General features: G+C 39.9%; 1 protein-coding gene across 4 annotated transcripts in view; it reads left to right on the top strand.

The window, feature by feature from the left end:
* Positions 1 to 16,465, top strand: part of cadm1b (cell adhesion molecule 1b) — a 254,336-nt gene extending 237,871 nt beyond the window's left edge. For all 4 annotated transcript variants that reach the window (XM_061681795.1, XM_061681793.1, XM_061681796.1 and 1 more), the window contains 2 exons: positions 11,728 to 11,856; positions 11,983 to 16,465. In XM_061681795.1, coding sequence (XP_061537779.1) covers positions 11,728 to 11,856; positions 11,983 to 12,101 — 248 coding nt within the window. In that variant the 3' untranslated portion in view covers positions 12,102 to 16,465. The remainder of the gene's footprint in view (positions 1 to 11,727; positions 11,857 to 11,982) is intronic.
* The last annotated feature ends 6,433 nt before the right edge of the window (positions 16,466 to 22,898 follow it).

The following is a 22,898-nucleotide window of genomic DNA, read 5'->3' as shown; positions in this document are numbered from 1 at the left end:
TTCAAAGCCCTACTTTTATTTAGTAAATGAGAAAACACACAGTTGTGCACATTTGTTTGAATTTGTAAGAGATGTACAATTCTTGAAAGAAAACATAAAGGGCCAGGCGAAACACATTTAATTTTATTTGAATAGGATTCAAATAAAACTGTCAAGCGTTTCAGAAAAACATTTTCATTAAACAAAACATAACCAGGAACATTAATGATGGTTGTTGTGCAGTCATCAGTTGTATTAAAAAAAAAAAAATTATATTTCACAAATTCTGCCAGGGTATGTAAGCTTATGAGTATTTCTGCTGCTGTGTCCACGGGTTTCTGTATTCATGCAGACAAATTTTTAGAGTATTCACTATTCACACATTTCTCATTAGCAGGTCGTATTCCCTTAGCACTTTATCCCAGGCTGATTTGTATTTCTAAAATGCTAACTGTCCCCAATGTTTTGAGTCGTGCAAAACTTGTCAAGCGTAACAAAAAAATATATATTTGAAACCCGTTAACGTCATAGCTTGAGTTTGGAGATATTTTTCTTTATTTACTTAAATAGTTTGATGGGGCGGCACGGTGGACGACTGGTTAGAGCGTCAGCCTCACAGTTCTGAGGACCCGTGTTCAATCCCCGGCCCCGCCTGTGTGGAGTTTGCATGTTCTCCCCGTGCCTGCGTGGGTTTTCTCCGGGCACTCCGGTTTCCTCCCACATCCCAAAAACATGCATTAATTGGAGACTCTAAATTGCCCATAGGCGTGACTGTGAGTGCGAATGGTTGTTTGTTCCTATGTGCCCTGCGATTGGCTGGCAACCAGTTCGGGGTGTACCCCGCCTCCTGCCTGATGACAGCTGGGATAGGCTCCAGCACGCCCGCGACCCTAGTGAGGAGAAGCGGCTCAGAAAATGGAAGGATGGATAGTTTGATGGTTGATGAGCAATGCGGGTTTCTTATGATTCAAGTTATAATACCAGGGCAATAAGTAAGAATAAATACAGTTATTTAACAATATGTTGAAGATTATAGTTACATTTATTTTACATTACATTTTGTTACATTTATTGTCATCTAACTGGCCCTTTGACGGCCTTGATCATGCCAATATGGCCCTTGGTGAAAATGAGTTTGATACCCCTGCTGGAGATGAACAAAGCAATGATATTTTTGAAATTAGTAAATGGCTCTTGTCACCCGACTTTCGTCTGACATAACTCATCTCATCCCATGTTTTTTTTCCCCACACCTGTCCTTTTCTAAACAGTTTCTCTCTTCTAAACAACAATCGTGACTGATTGTCACGATTGTTTTCTGAAGGAGAGGAAGGCAAGGCAAAAACTTGGAGGACCCAAGGGCAGGGAAGCAGGGAGGCAAGGCAGGAGTCTCAAAAAAATGATGTTTAATTTCCAAAAAAAGGACAAACAAGTAACACGGATAAAGCAAACTAAACAAAGTCCCACAACAGATAACAAAAGAAACAAAGAAACACTTGAATAAACCTAAAACTGGAAACAAAATATGACTGGTAACTAAGACGTGGCACAGACAGAGACAACGACACCTGACAATGACAATGAACCAACGAGAACTGAAAGAAACTGGGGAACGAAATACAAACAGATCGACGAGGCAACGAGGAACACCTGGACAAGAGACGAGTGGCTGGAGAGAGCTGATTGGTCGACACAAGGTAGAAGGTTGACGACAACAGGTGGACACAATAACTAAATGAGCACACGAGTCATGAAAAACCATAACACAGACCGTGACACTGATGATACAAAACTAAGGTTAACACTCCACGGTGCATTACGCTGCACTTTTCTCCGTGAGCCCTCGCCTTCCGTACGCAGCCGTTACCTATTTTTTGTAACATCCTGAAAGACGAAAGGGGATTTAGTGCAATTTATGCAGTGCATGCTGGGAGGATGTAATTGAGCCTTCTCGCATTTCGCGACTCCTCTAAACGTCCTGTCACAGGGGCCACACTAAGCTGGCTGGCGCTAGATTGCTTTGCAGCACCTTAATGAGCATAACGGCACAGAATAGTTCGACTTGCCGTAATGTAAAGCCCAATTTTCACGAAGCAGCCGCTGTGGCACCACTGGCCACCCTGGCTGAGATCGAGCTTGGTTTGTAATCTCAGGCTGCACAGTGTGTACGGTGCAGACATATTTGTAATTGTCACACGTATAGCCACAAAGAGATGAAGTAGCATGTCGTGTACAAAGGGGCCTTTTACTCGGTGTCAAGTGTCAGTTGTTGTGTCGTCTGCGCACGCCTTTGAATTCAGGTGACAAGGCCCCTTTCTTTCTTGTCGCTGCAGCGCGGGAGCAAACGCCACAATAAACGTCTTCCGTGTTGTTTCATGTTCGTAAAAAGTTTCAAAAGAGTTCAAATTGTCAGGTCTCAAAGGGGGTTTTCGTGCGTGTGCAAACCTCTCGGGAGAGAGATAAGTCACCCTTTCAAAAGAGTACTTCTTGTTTCATGTGTATGAAAGTTTCTTGCAATAAGTTTCATATTAAACATAAAAACATTTATCCGGCGTATTCAAACATGTCAACTCGTTGTCAAGGTCGAACACAAGCTTCCATCTTCTTTAGTGCTCGTCGTCCTTGTTGTTGTGGGTGACCTGGAGCCTATTACAACTGATTTTGAGGTAAGATGCATGATAGATATGTATTCATAGACTGTATATAGTACAGTATGTTGTCTCTTTTCGTGCGATTTATAGTCGTATATATATTCTCGTAAAAATATATTCTCAAAATATTTGGTCGAAATGAATAAAGTTTTAAAACCTAATTTAAACTAAATGACTCCCTAGGCACTATATCGTAGCCTATATAGTGAGTTTGGCATTTTTGGGTGTTGTTTGAATGGACAGTTAGTGAACAGAGGTGAGTACAGTAGCCAAATATTGCACTCAAGTAGGAGTACTGCTACTTTAGAATAATATGACTCAAGTAAGAGTAAATAGTCCTCCAAATAATTACTTGACTAAGAGTAAGAAAGTGCTCAGTGGGAAAAAAAAAACACACTAAGTATTGAGTAACTGGTGGGTAATAAATGTAAAATTAAATGAAATACAATATGAATGAGCAAATTCAGATATTACTGAATAATTTCACTTACTCTACAAAATAATACATCAAATAATTATAAAATAACAAATGATGACTAAAATCTTTATACGATAACAAATTGAGCCAAATTCAGAAATTCAAGAAATGGTCTTACACTATTTTGTTTCTATTTGTTAAATAGCACAATAGGCTCACTAGGCAGATTACAAAAAAAAAAAAAAACAGGAAAAAGGCTGCAGTGGATATTAAAAGTGTACACACCCCTGTTCAAATACCAGGTTGCGTGTAATTCAAAAACTCATAAATTGGGGCACTTGTAAGTCAAATTAGCACTGTATAGTGATTAGGGAGTTTGGAATGAGGAAATTATTCCACAAAGCTAGTATTTAGCGAGGGCAAAAACTATCCAGAATCCTCGGCTCGGGGGCAGGGTGGGATAATTCTCCTAAGTCGTCAGCTGCTCGTAGTTGAGCCGAGGCAGGGACATCATATCCCGGCTAAGCCTTCACAAGGCACCCCCAACGCTCTTGGCCAGCCCGCCTCCAAACGGAACGAGGAATCAGGTTGTCGGCTTGATTGAACAGACGACATTTCCTCCGATTGGCAGCTCTGGAGCTCGCCTCCCTTGTCTCCAGTCTCGTCTGAAGGAGCCTACGGTGATATTTGTCGGTTTTCACAGGTCATGCCTGGAAATAGAACACCATATAAACGTGTGACGCTGCAGCTTTATGATGTAAAATGCGAACCTTAATACAGTTCTCACCGCTCGTCAAGTTAAGCCTCAGAGAATTATTTTCTCTTCATTCGACTAGCATGTCAGCAGAAGACGTGCCTTGTTTACTTCTGTATACTCGCACTAGCACATGGGAGTGTTTTTTTCTTCCTTACAAGTGTGAAAATCATGCACCAGATGGAGTCTGAGGAGTCCATTCCGAGCAGTTTTTTTTTGGGCCTATGAACCGCACATTTCTGCTACTGATCAGCCTCAGAGTTCTGGTTTAATTTTACGAGCGCGCTGTCGACTTGGAAGTCTCGCGTGTGTAATTGCCTTTTCATTGGAAAAATTAAGGAATCGTTTAGAAATGGTAATTATTTTTCCCACCCTTTCGTACTTTTGTTTAGTGTAATTCCCAGTTGATTTTTGTTTTTTTGTTTTTTTTTTGCTATTTATTTTTGCTTAATAAAGAAAGTGAGTCCCTTTTTTTTTTTTTTTTTTTTTTTTTTTTTTTTTTTATAATTGGTACCCAGGGAGGAGCAGGTTGAGAATGCCAGCCCAGCCTCAAGTGGAACTTCATTACGCTAATGTTGTTTTCTCATGGAGCGATTGCCGGTAATTATAAAAATTGCACATTAGATGTTGTTGTATGAAGCCTAAAGGATTCCCTCGCCTACATTGTTAAATTCCAGGCCACATTTGAACAAGAAAACAAACAGTTTGCGTTTGATTTTATAGCATAAACAACATGAGGGTTTTTTTTAAAGGCACAATAAACTCAGGGGTTCACTGATAGAGTTTTCATTCATTCACCGTTTTATTTATTGCAATCAGACCTTTATTTTTTTCAACCCCCCTTGAATCATAACATTTGTGTGTCGTCAAGTTATCCTCTGTCGTTACAAAGGCCGCGAGAAATTTATTTAACAGGCGAGCCAGCAGCAAAGAAAGTCCAATATTGCGCCACTTGAGTACGACGTTCCGCAGATGATTTGGTTAAATGTTACCCATGTACGCTCGCGCCTCATCTCGTTTGGTTTATTTCTTTCTCGCAACAAATACAAAAGATGCGGACGTTTTTCAATTCCACTTTTCCAAACGGATATTGACAGGCTGGGAGATCGTCCATTCGGTGAAGAATTTACCCTATCAGTACGACAGTCATTTATAAATGTGTAATTATCCCTGTATTGTGAAAAGCTATGTGATTTGTTTGCTGAAAATGATTAAAAACAAGTGACAGTTGGCTAGAGTGCTGTGTTAATGACCAATGACGTTGCCACTGTTCAATAAAACCTACACAGTATTTTATATGATCAGGGGAAGAAGAAAAGAATATTGATCTACATTTCTAGCAAAAATATAATTTTGAAAGAGAAGTTTGGCGGCACGGTGGACGACTGGTTAGAGCGTCGGCCTCACAGTTCTGAGGACCGGGGTTCAATCCCCGGCCCCGCTTGTGTGGCGTTTGCATGTTCTCCCCGTGCCTGCGTGGGTTTTCTCCGGGCACTCCGGTTTCCTCCCACATCCCAAAAACATGCATGCTAGGTTAATTGACGACTCTAAATTGCCCGTAGGTGTGAATGTGAGTGTGAATGGTTGTTTGTTTGTATGTGCCCTGCGATTGGCTGGCAACCAGTTCAGGGTGTACCCCGCCTCCCGCCCGAAGATAGCTGGGATAGGCTCCGGCACGCCCGTGAGGAGAAGCGGCTCGGAAAATGGATGGATGGATGGATGAGAACTTTCTTAAGGAATCACGTACAATAAATGTTAGGTTTAGTAACTGGATGTTAATTGTGTGACAATAGATGGAAAAACAGAAATGTACAAAGACGAGAGGTGACATGGGAAAGCATGTGTGCAGAGTAGCTTTCTCCATCAACCAGACGTGGGCATTACTTGCAAATCCTCTTTATCCCCCCACACCACCACTATAAATCCCCGCGGTCTGCTCACATCCTGACAAGACCGTCGCGGGCATGTCAGCGCTCCCGCACGGAACGCCGAGCGGAGCTTCGCTGACAGCGTGGACAAGCAGCCACATTACAGACATCATCAAATTGTACTTATTACAAGAGGGAGGCAGGACACACCACTGTGTCTTGTAATAATATATGACATCTGAATGTGACGCATAGTGGGATATGTATCGCATGCACGTCTATTTATTGAACCTCTCCTGGGGATCCCGCTCTTGATCCCGACAGAATCCTGCCTTGTCGACAACGGGCCCACATATAAACCACCGACCTGGATGAGTCAGGCAGAAGAATTGAGAAGAGGGAATGTTGTGGAAGACAAAAGCAGCCAAAATAAATCCGGTGTGCTTTCTTTACTTGAATGAATTTACAAGTAACACTGGAGCCAATTAACACCGGAGCCAGCTCATTTTGATAGGAGATGCTACAGTGAGTACCTCCATGCACATTGAAAGAAACCTTATTGTTTAAATTATAGGATGATTTCAAAAAACACTTTCAAGCACCATGCAGGGTTGTGGTATGTAACACACGTTTTGTGTTACACTGCGCTTCGAGAAGTAGCAGAGCGGAGGAATGAAAAAAAAACTGAAATGAAGTGCTAGTTTTGTATTAGGGCCACATGCTACAAATGTCCCACCAAATCCTTTGATTAAAAAAGTCCTCATTAGCATTACGTGTGAGCTGGAGTCAATCCCATTTGACTTTGAGGGAGAAGCAGGGGCAGGATACCCTGGACTGGTCGCCAGCCAATCGCAGGACAAGCAAAACAACAACACCAGTTTGTTGATGGATTTGACCTTTTTTTTTCTCAGACAAAATCTTGACAAAAATTGGAAGAAATGACTGCGACAGTGCCCCACCAGATTCAGCATGTCGGCACTTGGGATTATTATTTTTATGATTATTATTTACATCAAACACAGATTAATGGTTCTTTTTGTGAAAATGAATGTATAGAAATAAATCTTTCATGGTTGTGTTGCGGTCAACTCTACCTGGAATGTGGGGCAGTGGAGCCCCCCCAGCCTGAGTTGCCGCGGAAACAGCATAGACACAAATATAAAGTCGACAATGACAATTATTCTATGTTTTCTTTCTGAATAAAAAGATTCATATCGTTGTTATATGTGGATACATTAACATTATGAAAATATAGTAAGATAGGGCCTGTAGCACAATACAATGACTTGTCATATGCTGGAGTATTTGTGGGAATACTGTATGTTGCTAAATAGAGTTGTCGGTTGTAGGAAAAGCGTGACAGCTTGAATATAAGGTTGGAAAATGTGTATGACTTTAAAGCACTGCACCCTAATAATACATAAAGCTGTAGTACACGAGCTGAATATAATGTGTTTTTTGTGCTTTGAAATCCGACACGTTTTGCCTAAATCTCCCTGGGTGTGCAAAGGCATGTTTCCAGGCGGATGTGTCAAATGGAAGACGGCAGGGGACAAGAGGAGGTCAGGGAGGAATGAGGAGGAGAAGGAGGAAGGTGGTGTAGGAGAATTGGTGGAGTTTTTCGAAGCTGCAGAGAGGACTGAGCGCATGCCTTTTTAGTGCATGGATGTTCATTAAAGTGCAGCTTTTCCTTCTCCTCGGGGACTTGGCCGTGCTTCCTGGCAGAGTCCGCCACAGTAAACACTCTGCCTCAGATGCCCAACTCTCAGCACATGGTTCATTTCGGGAGGGGGAGGGGGGGCTCATGTGAACCCCAACTCCACAAAAATGCTCATTAATTTGTTTCATCGCATTCGAATTTAGAACAGACTAAAAGCTTTTTGGACACTTTTTTTTTAGGGTCGAGGATACATTTGCCACTTTAGTATGCAGCTATTGTCTCATTATTCTTAGAATACTGTTTTGGGTTTTTGGGTGTCATGCTTCTCCTGTCAACTTTCCCTCTTCTTTCTATGCTCTGTGAGGCATGCGCCATCTACCACAAGTTGCCAGGGAAACAGCATAGTGAGCATGATCGGATTATGGCTTTTTTTTTCTTTTGAATTTGACAAAGTGCGCCTAGTGACAAGGGACTGGGGTGGGGTTGTAGAGCAGTGCTTGAACGAATCTAGCAGGTGGGACTGTGGAGGGAAAAAAAAGCTTTTTATTTACGCTTCGGCGTAGAAAACACCAATGCGGTTTGAGGATTCACTGACAGCTGAGGCTGGATTCAAATCATGGAACGTGATAAGACTCAATGAATGAATGACTCAATGAATGAGTGAATGTCATTGTAATCCGGAATTTAAATTTGAAAATGCCTTATTTAGACGATGCAGTGTGTCGTCAGCCAGTTGGGACTTACAAACCGCTCCATCTAAACTTACACTTTGGAGGAGAGCATGTTTTTTTTTTTATTCTATATGTAATAAATCCAATAAGAGTAATTTAATCAGAATACCGTTCTTATGACCAAATGCATGTCTGGTATTCCATCAAAAAAAGGGGCTGTTCAGAAGCAAAAAGAGCACTCTCGAGTAAGATGACAATATTCTTAGCAGTGTTTAGTTAAAGATCATGAATGTGATGTTCACAAATTGGACCATAACACAGAGCTAAATGGTAAATGGACTGCACTTATATAGTAGCGCTTTATATACACCATCACAGTGGCCAAAGCGCTTTACAAAGCCTCACATTCCCAAGTGGAGAACTCAAGTGCGTTTTCTGAAACTGAACAAACAAAATAATCTTTGCTCACAGGGGCGTTATGAAGAGAACTTCTTCGACATCGACACTTTTCATACTGCCCCCAACTCCCACCTTTTCTTGTTTTTTTAAATACCATTGCAAGCCTTTTCAAGTGTTATTTTTGGAAATGCTGCAGGCCGCCAAAAGATGGATGACGGGCTATTGTTTTGACACCCCTGGCGTAGATCAGTGTTGCTAGCTAATCTATTCATCAATCCACTTATCCTGACTTGGGTCGCGGGCGCGCTGAAGCCTATCCCAGCTATCTTAGCACGAGAGGCGGTGTACACCCTGAACTGGTCGCCAGCCAGTCGCAGGGCACCCATAGACAAACATCCATTCGCACTCACATTCTCACCTACGGGAAATTTAGAGTCACCAATTCAGCTACCATGTCTGTTTTGGGATTGTGGGAGGAAACCGGAGAAAACCCAGACAGGCACCGGGAGAAAATGCAAACTCCACACAGGCGAGGCTGGATTTGAACCCAGGTCCTCAGAACTGTGAGGCAGGCTGTGCTAACCAGCCGTCCGCCGTGCCGCCGTTGCGAGCTTATGTTATTGCTAAATACTAGCCCTTCATAAAAAACATTTGGAACCAACTATCACTACAGTGTTCATGATTTTAAGACGTCAGCTTCTTTTTGCAATTGTGTGACACTTGAGAATGTAACGTTCGTATAACCCCTCATCATTTGTCAATTGAGGCAAGCGTGCATGTTTATGTCATTAATTTAGTTTTGCTTATTAAGAATGATTAATTGTGACCTTGTTTCTATTTCCTTTATTATTTGTCATGTTACATGAGCAAATTGGAGGTGGACCAGAGAGTTAACTGTTCTGTAGTTTTCCTACTTGCTCCACTTAGTGCGCCATCCTTTTCTTTTTAAATCAACGGAACATTAGTGATATATCGCATTGTCACTGTCTGCTGGTGTCTTAGAGCAGAATCGTTCAAGTTGAGAGCATGACTAGCGAGATTGTTGGCAAATTGAGCTGCTCTCTCATGCAGTAAAGAACAGCGGCGCCATTTCCCCCTTCCACCCCCGTCGACCGCCACTCCTCCATCACTCCCAGTGTGCAGCGATCGTAGACGATTGATAAACGCCTCTGAACTATTCTGGGCCGGGAAATGTAAAGACTTCAAAAGTTGCCTTGTTCTTTTCAGGATTTTGGGGGTGCATGGATAAATGTGCCTTAACGTGAGAGAGTGATGCTCCATGACACCTAAGGCAGCCTCGCATTTCTGCGCTTGGGCGCAATTTATCTGCAGACTGGCGTCTCGCTCTGTCATGATAGAGCTCTATATGACTTCCACAAATGGCCTCTTATGAAGCACAATATATTTTATTGCGTGTGAACTCTAGCCCAAATTGCAGGCGCTGTCGACTGTTTCACAGTGTAATGATGTTCTTAAACCGTTCCTTGCCCCCGAAGATATAAAAGTGTGTATGGTCTACATTACACAGAAAGACAATGATATATATACATATATATATATATATATGAATGACTGACATTTGATGCTGTAGCTTGGGCTCAAACTATTTAGACAATCTATCAGCAATTACAGCAATTAATTAAGTAGCATTGGACTCAATGTAAGTAGCGAGGACAGAGAACGATCACTATTCACGGGAAACACGGAAAAATTGACGAACAAATAAACTGCACAATCTCTTCTTTCACTCTCAACACTCCTCCTCCTCTTCTTCTTCATGGACTCTTCATCCCCCTCCAAGCGCTCCTGTTCACCCAAAGACCCCTTATTTAAGGCCTTTTCACACTGCACTTGCTCGGTGGGAAAGGACGATGATGGCGACGGGAGTGCGACCATCCCATATTTGGAAGTGTTGACGCGACAGCGTCGAAGGAAGTCGGGAGGCTTTGCCCGCTGAGTGGACTCAAACTCGGCAGTATGTATGTATCTCATTGTTGGAAAAGAAAGCCATAACTTTGCTTATTTCAAGGAGGAGGAGGTGACGCAGCAGCAAAAAAAAAAAAAAAAAAAAAGCGAGATGGAAAATCCCATACTAATTTCACTACAAAGCTTTTGAAAGCCTCCCGCAGAGACGTCTCGGAAAATGATTTTTCTATTGGGCCAAAGTTCAGGATAGTGGGACACCGCTATTATTATGCCTTCCTCCATTTCCCCCTTGCCTTTTACATTACAAGTCGGCCAAAATAGCACTCAGAAATCAATCAATCCACTCCCATTGGAGGAGCTTTTGAACGTCACCGCGTCAAAGCTCCCGAATAGAACATTTATTATCTATTGTCTATTTCATATCTATCAGATGTCAGATGCCCTCTGCATTGACTTGACGCTCAGTGTCATGTCAAAACGCGCTGACGCCCCCTCAGCACACACAATGAATGGGAAACGCTTTGCCAAGTGCAGTGTAAAAAGGCCTTTATGCACTCTGGGATCAGCAGAGCGTCAGAAGGCAAAATGAACAGAAGCTGGAAGATGCTCAAACTTGAATAAATATTTGTACCTTCTGAGTCTTTTACCTTGTTGAACTCAAGTTGTTGGCTCAAATCGACTGCGAGTCCCAAGTCACAGATTAACAAGGCAGAGTTCAAGAACAAAACAAAAAACAAAAAAAACAGGTGTCAGCATCGAACGCTCATCTTATGACGTTGTAAAATGACGTGCACATTATGTGCACACTATATCCGTTCATTCGTCTTTGTCCACCATGATTTGATATGCTTTGGATCATGAGCTGGTAAAATGTTCGGGATACAAGTTGAGCTTCGTTTCAACCACCTCCACCATGTTTGATCCAGATGTGGTATGCTTTGGATCAGAAGCTCTTCCTTCCTTCCTTCCTTCCTTCTTTACTTCCTTTCTGACTTTTCTCTTCCCATCAGTTTGGTAGTTCATCAGTCCTTCATCATTTTTGACACATGATGTGGTGTGCTTTGGATCAGAAGCTGTTCCTTACTTCATCATTTCTGTTCCAAGTTGCCCTTGTTTTATTCTGCCTCCATGTCTCTTCACATCATTCTGGTACAAGTTGGCCTTGGTTTCTTCTTCTTCTTCCTCCATGTTTGACACATGGTCTGGTCTGCTTTGGAGGTACTCTTAATGCAATGGTTGGAATTCCAAAATGGTAAATGTCATATTGTTGTGAAACCTCTTAAATTATTAGTTTGCACGTCAATTTTTGGAATTGAGTGGAAATCCATTGTGGTGCTGTCCATATACTACTGGATCTGTGTTTGTTGTCAGATTTATAAGTGTGAATGTTTCTGTTTTCAGACTCGCGAGCAGGCGAGGGTGCGCCACCCAAACTTGACCACGCTGTCATCGGAGGGGTTGTTGCCGTGGTGATGTTCGCCATCCTTTGTGCGCTCATTGTTCTCGGTCGATATTTTGCCCGACACAAAGGTAAAGCACGGCCAATCATACTTGAACATGAACTCATCCCGAGTGTCTTTTGTTGTCGGGTGGTGGGATGGTCGAGTGTTTTTATTTAGTTTAGTTTTTTTTATTTCTTTTTTGGTATATGTGCAGGCACCTACTTCACACACGAAGCCAAAGGGGCGGACGATGCCGCCGACGCCGACACGGCCATCATCAACGCCGAGGGCGGACACAACAACACAGACGAGAAGAAGGAGTATTACATCTAAAGTGCGGAAAGAAGTGTGGTGGTGCTATGGCAGCATTGTGTCTAACTCTGATTGTTTTGTGGGGGGGAGGGAGAGATTGATTTCAGCAGGAAGTGAAAGTAGGACTGGGGTGGCCTTGTGTTGAGAAGAGGCCGAGTCTCCTGTCTAAAAACCTTCTTGGACTGCTGGGGCCTAAACTTCTGTACACTTACTTTCTTTTACAGACTATTTTGTGCCTTTTTCTCTTTCTGTTTGTTTTCTTCACCGTCCCTCCCACTCTTGTGCTTGTTGGTTTAGGTGTTTGGCTGTGGATTCAAAGGTGAAAGTGGCCTGTTGTGTGTGTCTGTGTGTGTGTGTGTGTGTGTGTGTGTGTGCGTGCGCGCGTGTGTGTGTTTGTTACCTTTTAGCTTGAATGTCGCTGAGCACAAAGAGGAAGCTCATCTCCCTTTTTTGTCTGTAGTAATCTTAAAGGAGACATATTATTCTATTGTTACCGAGTTTAAAATAGTTTGTGGATGTATTAATATCATATCTGTAACTTGTTTTGGTCCAAATTCCCCAAAATTAATTAAACACTTATCATCCTTTCTAAACAGCCCTGTTGAAATGAGTTTTTGGGGGGGCTGTTCTGTCAGCATTCAACTGAGCCACTGCTCCGCTCCCATCTATCGTGTGGCGAGCCGATTTGAGTAGAGATTGGCATTAGCATAAGGACCAGGGGCAAATGCCCCAAATCAAAGGCGCAAGTCCGTCTGAGGGCCCATAAAGACAGTCAAAACTGGTATTATAATTTACATCGGTGGAGGCTGCAGCACTTGATCGCCAAACTGCCCGTTTGCACTTGTCAATTAGTGTGCAGCTCCATGAGTGTGGCGCATGCAGCAGACACATCGCCAAACACTGTGACGTCATAGTTGGGCCAAAATCAAAGTGGCTTGCTTTCAGACACATTTTCTGCAGGCAGTCCGGAGACCGCAAGCAATTGAAAATTGCATCCCGTAATATGTCCCCTTTAAGAGTCGTACGCCATGTGTCAACACATGTAAATGTACTGTGTCAAAGTTCAGCTATCATGGCAATTTCATCTCACAAACATGTACATTTGATGCTGTTGGTTTTATACATGGATGTCAGAAAAAAACGAAGCAAAAGCCTAATAAAATAGCCACTTTATTGGGAACACCTAATCAAAGATGGATTAAGATGGTCGTGGACTCCCAAAATGTCAACTTGCCCTAACCCCTTTTTTTTTTTTTTTTTTTTTTTTTGGAACATGTTTGTGAGCCGTTGCGGTTGAAGTTTTTCCAACAACTTTTTATTTCCATATAATTTGGGGGTTTATGGCCATATGTGAGCCCAGAAGCTTGAATGACCAGCAACAGATCAGCTGGTTGTTGACGCGACAATTTTACAAAGACAATATCGTTAAAACAATAAAGTGGTAATTTTTGTGGGAAAAGTCAATTTTATGTGAATAAAAGTCACATTTTTAGAGCAATATAGAGAAAATCTTAAAAGGAAAAGTCACAACTTTCAGGGGGGGAAAAAGGCAAATGATTAATTATTATTAATAAAGTGGTAATTTTACACGGAGAAATGATTAATTTTCTGAAAATTATTATGATAATAAAGTGATACTTTATTATGACAAAAGTCTTAATTTTATGAGGATAGAAGGAAAATAATTAGGGTAACAAGGGAAATCAGTTATTTTTAATGAGAATAAAGTCAAAATTATTATGGCAATAAATTGGAATTGTATGAGGAGAAGGTGGTTAATATGAGAGAATAAAGACAAATTATTATTATTAATATGAGTATAAGTGGCTATTTCTATGATAATAAAGTCAAATTGATTGCAATAAGAAGAAAAACAATTTTGTGAATCAGGTCAAAAAAAATGTATCCGAAAAAATTATTTAACGAGATGTATATTCTTAAGCTCTAAGAATTTGTGTGAATGTGTTTTTAACACATGCTTGTGTATATTAGCCAATTATATGAGCGACCTCTAAATAAGTTTGTTTCAGATGCAGTACATTTGTTGTTGTGGGAATGTTTCTGTTCACCGGTTAAATGACAACTATTGTTGTCGTTTTTTTATTCTGAAATGAAAATACAGGCCATTCCGAAGGCACGGTGCGGTGTGCCTGATAAAGTGGCTGCTTTAAGTCAAAAGTCGCCTGTCTGTGTCAGCATAGATTCCAAGAGAGAAGTTATCTTTAGCGTTTAGCATTGGTGTTAAGTGCAGTCTAATTATAGCTCACGTCAAGTTCATTCTTGAGTTGATTTCAGCTATGTTGGATGTTTTTGGAGTCAATGTTGATGCTAACAAAACAAAAAAACAACAACAACAACAAAATTCTAATCTTTCATAGCTGATCTTTATCCGTCCTTTGTTCGGTTCTTTTTTTTTAAGCAAGTAGTCACAAACTCGAATACTGCTCAGCCTTGTGAAAACACGCAGTCCTTACTCGTGTATTTCCGTTGATCTTGCTTACGTTAGCCTCGCTTTATTTGGCACAAAGACTGGCTCGTTCAAGAAAGCATGAAGTTGTTGTTTAGCTCAAAAGCTCACATTCATTCATTCATGCATCTTCCGTTCCGCTCATCATCCCCAGTTGGGTCGCGGGCGTGCTGGCGCCTATGCCGGCTGTCTGCGGTCGAGAGGCGGGGTACACCCCGAACTGGTCGGCAGCCAATCGCAGCAAATGTGAGCAAAGTTACCATTCAAAAAAACATCGTAATGTTTATTATGGTCAAAAGTAACCATTTTAAACCGCTGTGTTTGTGCAAAATAGGGTCATGCTCATGGGATACAAGCAGTATTCTTTTCTTGAAAGCTCCTCCACATTTCATTTACCCAAGAGATCGGAAATATTGTTGTTAAAAATGTCCTTATCTTTTAGCATAACGATTTGAGCCACAAGAGAGCTCGCATTACGAGAAGATAGAATGACACTCAAGTTTAGCTCAACCATTTGAACAAATGGCATGAAAATGACTCCTTCCTGAGCAGAGGATTAACATCTTCACAATTTGCTGTGCTTTAACGTTATTGCTGTTCTTCATTTGTACATTTATTTCGGTAAAGTGGCAAGTGATCATTTCAAACTCCTGTTTCCTGTTTTGTACTAAACTAAGTTAACCAAATAGCTTCCAATGTGACACAAGCTGTATGTTCTTCTCATATAAATCTGAATTTATTATTTTTTGTCCTGTAAAATCTTGAATAAGTTTATCAACTATGTTATTTTTGATTTTAGTTTTTATCCTCGATACAAATGGACAAAAAGCAGGAAATGTGGTTAATGAATACGTTTAGGGTCAGAGTTGACGAGAATGTACCCAGTGGCAGTCGATTATTAAAAACAATACTGATAATAATCCCATGAAAATATATTAAAAGATGAAACTGATCCCCTTCAGTGGACCCCGCACTCGCTTTGCTCCACTACAGGGATCGCGTCGTTTCCCATAGCTCAGTATATGCTTTTTATTACCGGCAAATATTTTCCGCTGTAAAATTACGGGGCGCAAAGGGTCTTCTGTCTAGTTCTTGACTTTCCCTCATCCATAAAGCTGCCAAAAGACGTCTCTTGAAGTGTCACCTTTAGGGCGTCTTTGATTGGTCTTGAATGGTTGACTGTGCCATCAAGTTGTCACTTTTTTTCCTCACTTGTTGCCTAACAGCCTGAAGTCTTTTTTTGTTTTGTTTGTTTCTTATCGAGCAACAGAAACCCCATCACGAACACAGCCACACCTAATTATGTCATGATAAAACATATATTCCGCATACAGGATAACCACTGCCTTAAAGCCACCTCTGATCACTATAGTGAGGAAAAGAGTGTAGGACTTACCCGTATAAAGGTACGACTTTATTTTTGTAACATTCCGACTTGTTTCTCGAATAAATGAAGCTTGACATGTAACATTACAACTTGATTCTGGTACCTAACTATTCTAGTGAGAATCCACGTTTTTTTTCCCTCAAACATATACGACTTGTTCCACAACATTACTCCTGTATTGTCTTGAAATTACGACTTTATTCTCAGATGATTTTGACTTTTCTTGGGGGGGAACATTATTCTCATGAAATTTGAATTTAATCCTCATGAATGGCTTGTTTTCCATATATTTTGTGTGATTTTATCAGTGAAGTGGCCCCCTATGAGGAAAAAGGTTCCCCACCCCTGCATTAAAGTGGTATCTTGTATATTTGTATCCTCTTTCTAGCTGGCTCGACACGATGTTCGTCCACGTTGTCGCTTACTGACGCAACCGTTTAGGACTCTGGCGTTCATGTTGTACAAAAGCTTAGATGATCCCAGATGTTGTATTTATTATGTATTATTAAATTTGGTGATAACAAATGTTCATTGGAGCAGTAGTTCTTCTTTGAGGCGATCAGCCAATCAGAAGGAACAACAGCAGATCTAGAAAGTGAACACAATCATGTTTACAATGGCTGCGTTTCATGATGTTGAAAAAACATATGAGACCATGATAAGTCATTTTGAAATTGAAAACGGACTCACTGAAATTGAGTTGAACTCTTAATGTCGGCATGCAGTCCATTTACCGCAGCAATATCGCAACTTTATTCTTAAAATCAATTCATTCTTCTGTCCATTTTTAAGTCCTAATTCTGTGTAATTTTTTTAAAAAATCTACAGAAATCGTTTTTTATGGCTTTTTTTTCCTGTTTGACTTCTTTTTTAAAATAAAAAAAAAAAAAACTTTGCTTTAAAATGTATGACTTTATTCTTAGAAAATTGACTCTGAAAATAAAAATCGAAAGAAAATGTCTCATAACAAAATTCTGACTTAATTCTTATTAGAAATCAATATTTCTTAAATGCTCATACCCGTAATATTGCAACATTACTCTCACAAGGTGACGAGTTTGCTCTAAAAAAAATTTGATGTGAAAATGATGTGTTCCATATTATAATATATCATTATAAGCTATTCTCGAAAAATGACTTCATTCTCTTAACTTCAACTATAATCTTAAAAGAAATGTAATTTTTATTCTTGTAAAATTACAGCTTTGTCTGGAAAAATACAACTTTTTTTTCAAGATTGTACTATTCTTTATGACAACGCTGACTTTTTTCTGACTAAAGAAAACACAACATTATATAAAATGACAACTGTATTCTTGTAAAATTAAAGTTGTCTTGAAAAGGTGACTTCTTAAATTGACTCATTTGTTGTGTCATTTTATTTGCAAAGACTAAATTATTATTTCGTATTTTTATTTGGTGATTACATTTCCCCCCCCCCTCCCCCCCACACTAACATATTTGTTGCTTTTCCAATTGAACCATTGAGAGCAAGGGCGGGATAACTCCAATTTTGTCATTTTTTCAGAAAGGCTGGTTTTCCTCCGACAACCGAGGTGCTGTTATCTTTAGTTTCACAGGTTGAATCTTGGACACTACTGCCTCGGTTGCCTGAAAGAGAAGAAACAAACTGGGGTTACGTAAATAATGTTCAGTGCAATAATGGTCTAAGTCCAATTATTCTTCAAATCTATCAATATTTCACAAAAGAGGAAACATAACAAACTCCAAACATACGACTTCATAACAAACTAAAGTACGACTTACTTTCTGAGTCTTGCACGTATGATATTTCACTCTCTGAGTTCTCTCGGCCCAATGTTGCACTGAAGCATCTGGAAAAGTGCTGAGTGCGATAATGGACTGCCCCCTATTGGTTAAAATTGGAGCTAACCTTGATTTGGGCCAGTATACAGCTGAAAGATTTTCCCGAATGAATTTTAAGAAGACCAAAATGGAGTTCGTCCACTCTAATTGTCATGGGTTTGAATGAAGCTGATAGGTAACATTTTGAAATCATTTATTGTGGTCTCTACTTTTTTTCACTTCATGTAAACCTGTTGTTTTAACAGTTTACGTTCATAACCATTGTCAGAACGAAATAAACATCAACAAAAACAAGTACACATTTCTGTATACGAGCGTTTTAGTGTTAGCCGCATGACGTTATTTTGCTTCAATTGTTTTGTTGTTGTTGTTGTTTTTGCACCGTTGAACTGAGGTATACTACCATGCTGCTCATCCTATTTGATTAGAATGATTTTACATTTGATGGTTCTCCTTCTTATTATTATGATTATTAGTACGTTTGTGTTCACTCTCTCAGGTTCATGGGTGTTAATAGTTGTCTTTTTTTGCATCTCAGGTGGAATGCAAATGTATAAAAGAATTGAAAAAAAATGTACCCCCTTGCCCTGCCACCCCCACCAAGTATATTTAGATTGTACCTAGTAGAAGTGCAGCAGCAGCAGCAGCCTTTCAAACCGATGTACATGGATTTCTCAGCTGTGTGTGTTCTTAATGATAAAGGTGCACTGTCACATTACATATGAGTTTGCATAGACCACAAAGATAAGTAGATTTGTCCATGAAGCGGACGAGCACGATGTGTACAGTCAGTGTTTCTCTTCCAGTATGTTCAGTTGTAAATGTTTTGCATACATGATATGATGTATTTCCTGTAACATGTCTTAGAGGAGGACGACGAGGAGGAGGAGGAGAAGGGGCCTGTTTGTGTTTTACTACGCCCCAAAAAATGATTCAACAATGTCTTTTTTGGTTTTCTTTGGTGTAGTGAGCACTTGGTTTGTCTTCTGGCCATTAATCTTTTGTATTGGTTCATCAACATTTTTACAAAAAGAAAAAAAAAAAAAACCTGATGAGTACTTGTCTTAATAAAAGATATGTTGAAAGATAGAAGTTCCTGATGTGGTGTATTAACTCTTTAACGGAATACGTGACCAGCGGATAGGGAAAGTCGCTTGAGGGGGGGGAAGAAACGTGGTCAGCTATGGGCGCCGAGCATTCCAAACTGTGCCCGTCACTTCGAACCGGCGCGTTTCGAGAAAGATTTAGCAGAAAGCATTGAATACAGAGGCAGAGGCTGAAACCAGCTGCGGTGCCAACTATTTTTCCTATGGCAGATGCAGTAAGGAATATTTCAGTGAGTTTGCCCAAAGTTATAAGATGACTTTTTATTGAAAAACTGTTGTTGTTGTTTTTTTTGTCATTAGATTACAAACTTTATCTTAGTAAGACGTTGACAATTTTCTGGGAAAAAAAAGAGGTTTCAAAGAAAAACATTTCTCAAAATAATACTGTATCACAATCTTAATCTTGTAAAAATTCATATTGTTCGTGGAAGATTCTGAGTCCTCTTTTGGACAAAAATATACTTTTTTTTTCTCATAAAATGACAACTTATTCGAGTGAGATTTTTTTTTAAAAAAAGATTTATTGTAAAATTGTCTGTTTTTGTATTGGCCCAATATAACTTTTTTTCTCATAAAATTACATTTTATTGAATAGGATGTTTCAATTTTTTCCTGGGGAAAAAAATATATTGATGAAGACAAATTAATTTCTTGAAAAAAATTACAATACTTTTTTCATGAAGTCTTTAAAGTGATGTTTTGTCTTGTTTTTCTTCGTGAATATAAAATTTACAAAAGAAAACAACTTTATTTTATATTTTAAGTCTTGTAAGAATACAATGAATGTTCTTGTAGGATTCATATTACGAATTTGACTATTTGTGTATGTCTTTTTGACAGATTACAACTGTAAGTAACTGTACGATTTCTCAGAAAAAAAGATTTTATTCTTGTAATATTATTTTTTTTATATATAAAATGTTTCACATTTAACCCAAGAAAGTATGATTTTAATTGTTCAAGATAACAACTGTATACCTTGAAAGACATTACAATTCTTTCTATTCTTTTTTACATATAATGATATACCATTACAGTATAATATAATTCTGACAGTGCATTTCATTGTTTATTAATATAGATGATGTATTATAATATTCCTTACTAATTGGCTCGGAGCTGTCTTTATATGCTTCTATTTTGTTATCATCCCACTTGAGTTTCCCAAAACCGCTTCCTTACCTGGGATTTCAAACGGACATGGAAAAGTTCTGCTCATGCTGCGTCGTGCTCGTCAAAGTCAAAATGTTGAAAATATGCCAACGTGGTTGGGCGTGCGAGGATGTGAGGCCTCATTATGAAGGACACGTGCGATGTGAGGAGACGTGTTTCCGATGACACCGTGACTGACAAGGACAAGCTCACCGAGCTCCTCTTAGGCATTCGGGGCGGGATGCCAGTGTTTTGACAAATTGATAGTTTTTTTTTTGTTTTTTTTCTTCTTCTCATGTTTCTACCTTAGGAAATGAGGCCTGCGTGCTGGCCCGGCAGCTCATCTCAATGTCAGTGCGGCGCTGCTTGACGTGAAACCCGAGCAGGTAAAGGTCACTAACAGGTTCCTCTTTTAATGGGAACACTTGAACTGAACAAACCACACACTTACTTGAGCTTTTTATATGAACGGTGGTGGTGGGGGGACACTTCAAACAAACTTCAATATTTAAAATTATTGTAAGCCACTAACATTATGTACGGTTTGAACATTAACACTGCATTTAAAAAAAAAAAAACTGTACTTAAATAATGATTCAATTAAAACATTAGCTCATAAAATGTTTAAAAACAAACAGTTAGTAAAGATTAAGTGAAAATGAACTTAAGAGTTCAGAGTTAAATACAACTGAACTGAATTTAGGCAGTGATTATCTTATGCACCACTAGAGGGACTCCGTGTACAACTTGGCCACACTTTGAGAATCACAGATCTTAAGGATTACCTCCACAAGTGTTTTGCTTTTTATTTGGCTTTTTGTAGGTGTGTGGTGTGTGTATTGCATGGCACAGAAGGAAAAAAAGAAATATCTGTGATGATAACCATAAAGCAGGAATCGGAGCTTACACAGAAAAACTGCTCAGTACAATATGAGCACCTCTATTAATCGCATATCAATCACGTACACATTTTTTTCTCATATTATGGATTTTTCCCGATAAAAATGGGACTACAATTAAAACCTCTTTCTCGAAAAATGTTTCCCTTTATTGTTGTAAGATTTTTTTTGTTGAAAAATAATATTTACACTCATAAAATGAAAAAAATGTTTTTAAAGATGATTTCTTTTTTGGAATTTGTGTTGACTAAAACTGCCACATGTTGAAAAGAGTACAATGTAACGAAGAATACTTCTCTTTAGAAAATGTAAGACTTTACTGTCAAAAGATTACAGTTTAAATTGTTAATAATATCAATAATTGCAAACTGTTCCGTAAGATTGTCTTTTTTCTCTCAATTTGTGTAAGATAATGATTTCTGAAGAAATGCCATTTTTTTCTCATAATATCACAATTTTTTTCTAAGATGACAAAATATTTCTTACAAATAAGAAATATTCTATATATATATATATATATATATATATATAGAATATATATATATCCATCCATCCATCCATATCTTAAGTCCAAAACATCACACGTGACTCACTGAACCTTTACTCAACCTGCTCATTAAAATGCAATGGAATCATCCATCCATCCATCCATTTTCTGAGCCGCTTCTCCTCACTCGGGTCGCGGGCGTGCTGGAGCCTATCCCAGCTGTCATCGGGCAGGAGGCGGGGTACACCCTGAACTGGTTGCCAGCCAATCGCAGGGCACAAACAAACAAACAAACAACCATTCGCACTCACAGTCATGCCTACGGGCAATTTAAAGTCTCCATATATATATGATTAAATGACTGGAAAAAGAACAATGAGATGAGAACAACTTGAGAGTCAACCAGTGTCTCAATGTTTTCCACTTCGGAGGTTCCATTGCGGCGGCACGGTGGACGACTGGTTAGAGCGTCAGCCTCACAGTTCTGAGGTGCGGGGTTCAATCCCCGGCCCCGCCTGTGTGGAGTTTGCATGTTCTCCCCGTGCCTGCGTGGGTTTTCTCCGGGCACTCCGGTTTCCTCCCACATCCCAAAAACAAGCATGAATTGGAGACTCTAAAATTGCCCATCCGTGTGACTGTGAGTGCGACTGGTTGTTTGTTTGTTTGTGCCCTGCGATTGGCTGGCAACCAGTTCAGGGTGTACCCCGCCTCCTGCCCGATGACAGCTGGGATAGGCTCCAGCACGCCCGCGACCCGAGTGAGGAGAAGCGGCTCAGAAAATGGATGGATGGATGGATGGTTCCATTGCATTTTAATGAGCAGGTTGAGTAAAGGTTCAGTGAGTCACGTGTGATGTTTTGGACTTAAGATACCGCTATTTCCATCCTCGGTATTTAATTTTAATTTGGAAATTTGCGAGCGAACAAACATGTGCGTGTGCCTTAATTGCTTGACTGAGATTGATGGCGGCCGCGCCGATCCGTAATGGCGCCAAGTGAGAACAAACAAGGGCAACGCGTTCCGTGTGAACACTTTAAACGCTCACCCTCATTTTGTCCCTTTCCTCATCCGCCCGCAGTGGCAACAGGAAGCGGCTCTCTTGTTGTTTATTGCGTTACTTTAATGTCAAATGTTTTATTGGAAAACACGTCAAATTGAAAGAGGTCCACAGATTGCTCGCAGAGATTTTTATAGTGCGCGAGCATTGCTTTAGATCAATTTTAATAAAAACGTTTGCACATCTCATAACACTCAGAACAATTGCGCTCGTGAGTTTTTATCGGCACATCAGTGTTATTAAATACTAAATCACTTTTGGAATTCATTTTGGAGTGCCTCTTTCACATCCAGCAGATAGCACTGTTGAGAAAAAAACTTTGTAGGGAGATGACAGTTGCAGGGGGAATTCCAGTCCAGTGGTGCCGAAACTTACACGTGTAAATCAAAACACGTGCATGTCAAAACAACTTTCCCTATTTCCATAAGAAAAATAG

The sequence above is a fragment of the Phycodurus eques genome, chromosome 7 (genome assembly GCF_024500275.1).
Source record: "Phycodurus eques isolate BA_2022a chromosome 7, UOR_Pequ_1.1, whole genome shotgun sequence".
Lineage (NCBI taxonomy): Eukaryota > Metazoa > Chordata > Actinopteri > Syngnathiformes > Syngnathidae > Phycodurus > Phycodurus eques.
The sequence above is the reverse complement of the archived record's forward strand: the minus strand, read 5'-3'. Positions and strand labels throughout refer to the sequence as shown.